Here is a 10,230-nt window from a genome sequence, read left to right on the forward strand (position 1 = left end):
CATCGCTTTCAACACCTGACAGGTCTCCACTCTTCGCGGGCTCAGAGCCCCATTGAGGTCTCGGGAACTCTCCTACTCCAGTTTCCCACTTACATGGCCACACGTGCGTAGAGAGCGAAACTCATTTCCTCCGAAGCTCCATCTCTCGGAACCTCCGAAACCGAGCCGCATTTCTCGCGAATTTAGTTCTACCGCATCCTAGGCACTTGTATAGCAGTTCTCTATTCGCCCCGCGTCATGTTCTACATCGCTGCTCTCACTATATAATAATCCACGCACACTGGCCTCACGTCCTGACCTGAACTAGCACCGTTGTATCTCACATGAGCTAAATTGAAATCGAATAGCCATTATAACATAGTCTCAACCAAGTTTTGGAAGCGGCTTTTCAGGAGATTAATCTTTGCAGATCTTCAGATACAGCAGAAATACCGCGAAAAACTCCAGCTAGCGTATTCCATTCGCCTTACTTTTCTTATAGCCCGCCCATTCATCTCTGAGTTACAATACTACAATGTGCCCCGAAGGGTCTCTCGGATGACTCTGTCGGTTAAGAGATCCGCAGAAGTATTACACTACCTCCCAGTCAGAATGCACCTCCTGGCATAGGCTTTAGCTTGACACACCGGCAAAACTACTCAGTTTAATTTCACCACGTTTGCGATCCCAACACAGCTCATCCCACACATATGCGAGGCCAGCCCACTCACGTGATTCTCTAGCACGTCACAACAGAACCTTACCAGACCTCCACGCAACCGGCTTACCTCCGGCCGACTCAGGACAGCAAATGCTAGTGGCCAGACTTCCCCTTCTCATTCACTGCCGCAATTCCTCATATCCGATTCGTCCTCTGATCAGCACCGTCAACCTTTAACTGCCAGCGACCGGCGACGCCTGTTGGCCTAGAGCCGTGACACTATGCCTAACAAATCAAAAAGTTCCTCGCGACCTGACAAACTCGACCGCAATTACACTGGCCCACGCACCACTAGGCGTCAGGTACTGCGCCAAGCCGGCACGGTGTCGTGGACCTCTTACCACTGGACCTCTCATACTCCTTTTCACCTTGGTACGTCGTAGAGCCGAAGCGTCGCCACTTACTTAGCCCTCGAATTCACAACACAGCATTGTACGGACGAATACCCTCTGCCAGGACACGAACTGATTCTCAACCTCTGTCGCACATTGCCCGCGCGGCCAACCCCATTTTTGATGAAGGCCATAACATCGGTGTTCATCTCGCCTCTCGCCCCGGAACCTTTTCCAGTATTATCATCAAAAGAAAGTTTATCACCTAGGGTCCGAAATGTAGTGGAATCATTCTTTACACCGTCGCGACCAGTCCTGTCCATATTCCCGACGCGATCTCGGCATCTGCACACAGCTCAACAGGCCTCAACACTCCGCCGCCGTTATATTAGACACGTATCTATGGGGCTGGTTTTCAGCTTGTCGCGCCTTCGCACCCGCTCTCACTCATAGCGGGATCCAATGACCCCCCGAATCAGCAAAGCAGCGCTTCATTAATCACCCCTGCACCCTGCTACAAGTACCCTGAAACCGATTATTCAACTTTCTTCCCTGATGCCGCTCTTATGGATACCTTGACGTCCGACACGTTCAGCCACGCTTTGCACCTTGCATACTATCTCGCCCATTCCTATCCTTAGCCATCATAGTCGGTAACGTGGCGAGCGTCAGATCGAAACTATCACTCTGTCCCGATCCCTTGAATGCTTTTTCTCCTGAGTATTCTAGGTTGTCTCATAGTGCTACTATGTCGCCTAATGCACAGACCACTTGTTCTGTCTGTCTCCAAAACTGATCTACCCTCCCATGCCCCAATACTGCTTGGAGCGATAGATACGGTGTCGCGTCAGAACTCGTCCCTGCTTTCAGCCTAACCCAACTCTTCGCTCCCGTTCGACTTTTTACTAAGCTGGCGTTCGTTTCGGCAGCGTCCTCGTCTCACTACACATACGCGACAGGCCTCCGCCACCGAATACGTCCTCCCCTTAATCCCGCGGTTAACCGCCTACCCCACCAGCAGCCTACTTTAACGTGACGGAGTTGATCATTGCGCGGTTTACTTGCGGACGAGCGACCCACAATGGCACATAATGCACAAATAACCAGACTTAAGTCCACATGCTTTCAGACGCCGGTGGCATACTTTCCCTCCTTTCCGATCGCGGCGTACTCATCATCGGTCTCTTGTTCGTATACAGATCTCTAGCGCACCCTGCCTTCGCTTGCTGCTAATCTTCGAATCATGGTTATACTCTTTGTCTCGTCATGATCCCAGGGCCGCCCGCGATTCTTCTGACACAAGCGACTAGCTTTGAACTCTGACCACGTTGACAACAATGCCTCAACGTTCCCATGAGGTTACCGAGGCACTGCTCCACCGTCGCCCACTAAAATTGCGCCTACAGGCAGAGAGACAAAAGCAGCCATTACATCACCGCGAGGACCATAATGCCATCTCGCACACGCCACAGGTTGGGAGACATGCGTCGCACTCTCGCATCATAGTTCGCGCCTGATATGCCTACCCACATCAACGTCACCTTTAGACCTCATTGACCTCAAAATACAATACTCAAAAACCCAGAATGTGCGCGCTAAACGTTCATGCGGACAAGTCGCGGGCCCTCCTTCCGTAAATACTACCTTCGCTTGTCATGACTGGCGCCCATTCAGATTTATGAGCAGTGAGAGCTACGATGGCCATGCTCCCATCTCTCATGCCATCACTTCTCCTCACGGACTATGGAGAGGTCCTCAGTACCCGTTGTCCCATTATGCGGATCCAGACTTAAATGTCGTTACAACTGATGGATCCTATGTCCTGGCGTATGGAATGCCTCCTCTCGCTCCGCGGCCCGGTTCCTAGCCCAGTTCGAACGTTTATGAACTAACCTAATATACGCCTAGACACGTCGTTACCGCAGCGCTCCTCGGGTAAGCCACGCTTTCCCCACTGCAACGTACTATAGTCTAGCCTTCCGGAATCGGTCATAACCGTCAAATACCTTTTTTTTGAGACGTCACAAACGCCAAGGTGTCCATGCTACCTTCTCGCCTTGGTTTCTGATCCACCAGGCTGTTACTCGACAGACGCAGCAGTGATTGCACGAGAGCCGGGTGCTGCCGCAGAGTATCTCTCGTAGATGCGCACCGAAATCGCGAGTTCACCCGACCGTTCCGGAGTTGGGCCGGGCTAATCACGACTGATCTTCTCTGGTTGCGTACACGCATTGGCCCACAGGCAAACCACAATGGTGTATGATTCCGTAACGAACCTTCATTTTCAGAAAGGCGACTGTTGGGCGAAGAGTCAGAGTCACGTTTAATTCTCGCGGTACAGAGAGGATGAACCTTGAAGAGGTCCAGAGTCCGTGCGAAGCGCGCGCCCATAATTCCACCCGAACGAGCTATTCATCTGAACCATACTGAGCAAGAGGTCAGCATCCCTCACTAAACCTTACAGAGAGGATCCCCGCTAATGAACCCTGCATCTGGAGAAGAGGTCAGAAGCCCTCAACTGACAGAGAGATGGAAAGCCTACCCCTTAATGCCGAGGAACGAGTCAGAGGTGCCCTCACCTACACAGAGAGAGGCGGTCCTCTCGGAAACGGGGCCCTCTGTCACAAACAAAGTTAGTGGCCCTCTAAATTATGAGAAAAGCACAAATGAACATCCACTTATTTACCAAAAACTACGAGAGAGCATCAGTGACTAAGACGCCCCCAAAATGAAAGAGAATCATTGACTACTGTACCCGACTTCCAGATGAGCATTTAGCCCTGCATTGCTATTGAGAGGAAGGCCGCCCGTAGGCAGCTACCTGGCGGCTTCTCAAGAGAAAGACAGGCTAATGTGCTCACTGCCCACAAAAAATTGAGCCGGTGGCGAAGACTGAGCTGCACTTCCTAACCTCCTGCCCAATGGTTGATTACATATTAGGCAGGACCATATCGCGGCTTCAGATTTACCTTATCAGAACCCACAAAACGAATTTTGGAGAAACAAACCCAAAATTTGACTAACTTCACTTACTCTCACTTTTCAACTCTTTACCTGGTGATACATACCACCCAGTTTGTTGACATCACTCATCTTGCAAGATCGGTGAGATCCCTGGGTTGCCACAAGAAAAGGCAAACCAGTGAAGAACCAAACACCATTCCGTAAAAACAACCCAAATTTATGACTTATTTTATTTTCCCTTGTGTACCTTAACCATTTGTACATTGTTACAACACTGTTATATAGACAAATATGACATTTATAATGTTCTTTATTCTTATGAAAACTTCTTATTGTAATTTTACTGTTCCATTTTTTTGTTTATTTCACTTTGTATAATAATTATAGTGTAACATGTATGTTCTCCCATTGTCCAATCAAGAGCCCCTTGAATTTGGAATTGCAAAGAGAGGGTCTTCTAATAATTCCATGAGAGCAGAGAGAGAGCTCGCTTGTGCTGACTTTCCAATCGAACCAGACACACATGCCATACACGCTATTAGATCGGGAACAGAGATTGGACGACACGACATCAACGGCCGCGCCCGTAGAGAGAAGATTCGCTATGTTAGAGACCAGAGATGTGTGTATGATACAGAGACAGAGAGAGAGAGGTGTGTGATGTAAGAGGACAGAGAGAGAGAGAGGGTGTGTGTGAGAGAGAGAGGTGTGTAGAGAGGAGATGGTTGTTCTACGAGAGGAGAGGTGTGTGTAGAGAGAGAGAGTGTGTGTCAGAGAGGTGTGTTTATATCCTAGCTGTAGCTCCAGCTGTGTGTGTTGTATGTGTGTGTGTAGATGAGAGAGGTGTGTGTATGTAGAGAGAGAGGTGTGTGTGTGTAGAGAGAGAGGGGTGTGTTTATCCTAGCAGTAAGCTCCAGCTGTGTGTGTGTGTGTGTGTGTGTGTTTATGTATGTATGTATGTATGTATGTATGTGTGTATGTGTGTGTATGTGTGTGTGTGTGTGTATGTTATCTGTGATTGCCCTGGAGTCTGATAATAGGAAGGTAATAATATTCAGAAAGTTCATATTCAACCACTGGACTGGACACACATGGGTCATAGTTCAAACACCAACTTGCTACCAGCACAACAGTTTAAAGGGATCTGTTGGAGCGGTATGCAAATTGGAGTGGGTCTAGTGTTTCCGGGATGATATGAGTCATGACCAGTCTTTCAAAGCACGTTATGGCTACAGACATGAGTGCTACGGGGCGGTAACTATTTAGGCAGGTTACCTTTGCTTCCATGGTCACAGGGAATATGGTGGTCTGCTTGAAACATGTAGGTATTACAGACTCAGACAGGGACAGGTTGAAAATGTCAGTGAAGACACTTGCCAGTAGGTATACAGTATTGGAGTGTTCCCCTCTCTATCTGTAAATGATGTCAGAGTGTTGGAGTGTTCCCCTGGCTATCTGTAAATGATGTCTGAGTGTTGGAGTGTGCCCCTGGCTATCTGTAAATGATGTCTGAGTGTTGGAGTGTTCCCCTGGCTATCTGTAATGATGTCTGAGTGTTGGAGTGTTCCCCTCTCTATCTGTAAATGATGTCAGAGTGTTGGAGTGTTCCCCTCTCTATCTGTAAATGATGTCAGAGTGTTGGAGTGTTCCCCTGGCTCTTCTGTAAATGATGTCGAGTGTTGGAGTGTTCCCTGCTCTGTAAATGATGTCTGAGTGTTGGAGTGTTCCCCTGGCTATCTGTAATGATGTCTGAGTGTTGGAGTGTTCCCCTGGCTATCTGTAAATGATGTCAGGTGTTGGAGTGTTCCCTGGCTTCTGTAAATGATGTGAGTGTTGAGTGTTCCCCTGGCTATCTGTAAATGATGTCGAGTGTTGGAGTGTCCCCTGGCTTATCTGTAAATGATGTCTGGTGTTGGAGTGTCCCCTGGCTATCTGTAATGATGTCGAGTGTTGGAGTGTCCCCTGCTCTATCTGTAAATGATGTCGAGTGTTGGAGTGTCCCCTGGCTATCTGTAAATGATGTCGAGTGTTGGAGTGTTCCCCTCTTCTGTAAATGATGTCTGAGTGTTGGAGTGTTCCCCTGCTATCTGTAAATGATGTCGAGTGTTGGAGTGTCCCCTCTGCTATCTGTAAATGATGTCTGAGTGTTGGAGTGTCCCCTCTCTATCTGTAATGATGTCGAGTGTTGGAGTGTTCCCCTGGCTATTGTAATGATGTCTGAGTGTTGGAGTGTCCCCTTCTATCTGTAAATGATGTCGAGTGTTGGAGTGTCCCCTGGCTATCTGTAAATGATGTCGAGTGTTGGAGTGTCCCTGGCTATCTGTAAATGATGTCTGAGTGTTGGAGTGTTCCCCTGGCTTATCTGTAAAATGTCTGAGTGTTGGAGTGTTCCCCTGGCTATCTGTAAATGATGTCGAGTGTTGGAGTGTTCCTGGCTATCTGTAAATGATGTCTGAGTGTTGGAGTGTCCCTCTGCTATCTGTAATGATGTGAGTGTTGGAGTGTTCCCCTGGTTATCTGTATGATGTCGAGTGTTGGAGTGTCCCCTGGCTATCTGTAAATGATGTCGAGTGTTGGAGTGTTCCCCCTGGCTATCTGTAAATGATGTCGAGTGTTGGAGTGTCCCCTCTGGCTATCTGTAAATGATTGTAGTGTTGGAGTGTGCCCTGCTCTATCTGTAAATGATGTCGAGTGTTGGAGTGTTCCCTCTGGCTATCTGTAAATGATGTCGAGTGTTGGAGTGTCCCTGGCTATCTGTAAATGATGTCTGAGTGTTGGAGTGTCCCCTGCTATCTGTAATGATGTCTGAGTGTTGGAGTGTCCCCTGGCTATCTGTAAATGATGTCTGAGTGTTGGAGTGTCCCCTCTGGCTATCTGTAATGATGTCGAGTGTTGGAGTGTCCCCTCGGCTATCTGTAAATGATGTGAGTGTGGAGTGTCCCTGGCTATCTGTAAATGATGTCGAGTGTTGGAGTGTTCCTCTATCTGTATGATGTTCAAGAGTTGTTGGAGTGTTCCCCTCTCTATCTGTAAATGATGTCTGAGTGTTGGAGTGTTCCCCTCTCTATCTGTAAATGATGTCTGAGTGTTGGAGTGTTCCCCCGGCTATCCGTGGTGCCGTCTGGTTTGCTTAATATAAGGAATTTGAAATGATTTATACTTTTACTTTTGATACTTAAGTATATTTAAAACTCAATACTTGTAGACTTTTACTCAAGTAGTATTTTACTGGGTGACTTTCACTTTTACTTGAGTCATTTTCTATGAAGGTATCTTTACTTTTACTCAAGTATGACAACTGGGTACTTTTTCCTTCACTGGTCTCAGGGACTGTCAGTACATTAACCAGCTCCAGCTATTCATTTGAGAGTGGTTACATTTCCTTAACCTCCATCCTTCAACTTTAACACAAACCAAGTGGCGGGGCTGACGTGAGAATTAAGGACTGTGCCCTTTAAAATCCCCTCTCTGAGTCACCCCACAATCCTCTACTCTACTGTTAGATAAACGTTACGGTCGGTCGGTGAGGTAATCACCGGACTGATTGCTTTATTACAGCCCTGTACCCTTAAATGGCCATCAAATATTAACCCATGTATGTGCCAACCGACCTTTGTGTTACGGGGAAGGGAGAGACAACACACTATAGTTAATTTCAGTGGATTTATAAATGCCCGCTTTCAAGGGAAAGAAGGAAACTAGCGATACTATGATAAATCAACCTGGAGTCAGAGCAGATTTCAGCTTCTGGGACAGAGAGCGCCCCCCCTCATTACGAGTGAAAGACCGACAGACAACGACAAGACATCATTGTGATTATCTACTGTCAATACACATGGAGACACGTAGTAGAAGAGAGGAACAAAGTTTTACCTCCACGTGGTACTGAGACGTCTCGTGCATGATGACATTGGAGTTGGAGTATTTCTTCCGTTGCTCTGTAAAGTAAAAACACATTTTAGGTTTATGAACAGTAGGTCTGTTAAATACCAACCAGACACACCCGCTGCCGTATCCCCGGTTACACCGTATCCACAGTAGAAAGGTTATATCCATAGCGACTGTAAGAAGCCTGCCCTGGTTATTCACTGACCTCGGGACCACATGTTCTGTTGCTCTGAGCCCAGCTCTACTTTACAGGTGTACTGGTAGAGAAGACAGAGATACGATATGGAGGGACAGAGAGGAGGGACAGAGAGGAAAGGAAAGCTAACAGAGAAGTGAGTGAGAGAGAGAAGTGAGAGAGAGAGAAGATTGAAGAGCAAGAGTAGAAGGATAAATGAGCGATAGAGAGAGAGAGAGAGAGAGAGAGAGAGAGAGAGAGAGAGAGATAGAGAGAGAGAGAGAGAGAGAGAGAGAAGAGAGAGAAGAGAGAGGGGCAGGGAGAGAGAGACGAAGATAGAGAGCAAAGATAGAAGAGAGACAGAGAGAGAACGAGAGAAGAGATGGATGGATGGATGGATGGAGGGAAATCTAGTGGAAGCTCGCCAGCAATAAGGAGATGAAAGGGCCATTGGCTACAATGTAAGGTGTGTATGCATGCAAACTGCAACCACACAACGCGGAAACAAACAAACAAACAACACACACACACACTCTCACGTCCCTCTCACCCCCTCTACTTGAACTGCATTGTACATGGTCGGCAGCGTCATTATGCACGTACAGTAACAGTCACACTCTCACCCCTCTACTTGAACTGCATTGTAATGGTGCAGGTCTTACTGCACGTACAGTAACAGTCACATAACATCTGAACTTCCCGTCTACTCCACGTCCCAAATGTCTATTCCAAACAGTTCAATACTTTTCACCCCAATGATATTTTGACAATCTACAGCAGGGATCATCAACTAGGTGTATTTCGGGAGCAGAGGGTCGGGGTGGGGGGAGGGGGGGGCGGAATATAATTACTAATAATTTGCAGGTTGCAATTTGACCGCGAGAATCCCAAACAGATCATTTCAAACCTTGTTGACGTTTGGTGTCCGATCACATGTCTCTACTATGGTGTGGGAATACGTGGGAACAGAGTTCTGAAATTAAAATCACTTGGAGCTGATCTCCTGGTGGTTTTCACACTCTTTTATGTCCAACAAAGAAAAATCTAAAACAAAAACGTTGGTATTAAAAATAAAGCCTCTCGCGGGGCCGCCAGTTGGGGAAACGCTGTTCTAAAGTATGTTACTGAACGTAAACATTATAATATATATATAATACGTATACATTACTAATTATAATTCTATGGTGGAGGAAAAAAAAACACCAGCTAAGACTAGCACCGTGGTATAGCGTCTACAAGCGACACAAACTCTGGAGCACAGAGTAGGATTGGGGTTAAAGTTCAGTCACTACAGACACTACAAGTGTGTGTGTGTGTGTGTGTGTGTGTGTGTGTGTGTGTGTGTGTGTGTGTGTGTGTGTGTATTCCCAGCAGCACTGCTTTACTTCCTTGTCAATGCTGTGATAGTGAGCCAATCACTGTTTGTTGTCTCGCTATCCAGATAAATGTTGTTACCTTTGGATTGTTTTTATGAATGACTGGTCGCCTAGCGACAGACCTAATAAATCAACATTTCTCCAGAAAAAGAGATTCTTTCAGTTCTAAATGAACATACAGCAGGAACAGGGATTTACTATGTTATAATACGGTTTGTTTTCTAAATGCATCACAACGTGTTATTACCCAATGGGCACACACTGGTTGAACCAATGTGGAATAGACGTTGAATTGACGTCTGTGCCCAATGGGCAGTTAGTTACATTGCATAATTTACATAGCATAATGTATAGATAGTAATATCTGTCCAGTGTTAAGCATTTGGCAACTTTGTCCTCTAGCAAGATATCATTTGCTGAGGTGTGTTTGATCCAGTAATGTTAAATGAGTTAGTGACTTATTGAGATAGGTAAATGAGCCTCAAAACCTATTCTTCTGGTGAGCGGTGTACAGGTGTAACATTTAAAGCTAAACGCAGTCAGGTTTCAGCCCTCAAACGTAAAAGACAGAGCTTGTTGCTTTCAGCTCTACAACTACAGCCAGATCTACTGTCAACTCTCTGCTCTCTCTAGTCTACAGTCCCCCTCCCAGATCCACTGTCAACTCTCTGCTCTCTCTAGTCTACAGTCCCCCTCCCAGATCCACTGTCAACTCTCTGCTCTCTCTAGTCTACAGTCCCCCTCCCAGATCTACTGTCAACGCTCTGCTCTCTAGTCTACAGTCCCCCTCCCAGA

At 46.9% G+C, this 10,230-nt stretch overlaps 1 protein-coding gene across 1 annotated transcript in view; it reads right to left on the reverse strand.

Annotated features, from left to right (window-relative positions):
- Positions 1-8,242, reverse strand: part of LOC111971991 (epidermal growth factor receptor kinase substrate 8-like protein 2) — a 21,211-nt gene extending 12,969 nt beyond the window's left edge. Inside the window, exons 1-2 of the mRNA XM_023998805.2 lie at positions 8,090-8,242; positions 7,870-7,934 (exon numbers count right to left, since the gene is read on the reverse strand). Of these exons, the coding sequence (XP_023854573.1) occupies positions 7,870-7,934; positions 8,090-8,102 (78 nt within the window). The 5' untranslated portion in view covers positions 8,103-8,242. The remainder of the gene's footprint in view (positions 1-7,869; positions 7,935-8,089) is intronic.
- Between the last annotated feature and the right edge of the window lie 1,988 nt (positions 8,243-10,230).

Source organism: Salvelinus sp. IW2-2015, linkage group LG13 (assembly GCF_002910315.2).
Source record: "Salvelinus sp. IW2-2015 linkage group LG13, ASM291031v2, whole genome shotgun sequence".
NCBI classification, from domain to species: domain Eukaryota; kingdom Metazoa; phylum Chordata; class Actinopteri; order Salmoniformes; family Salmonidae; genus Salvelinus; species Salvelinus sp. IW2-2015.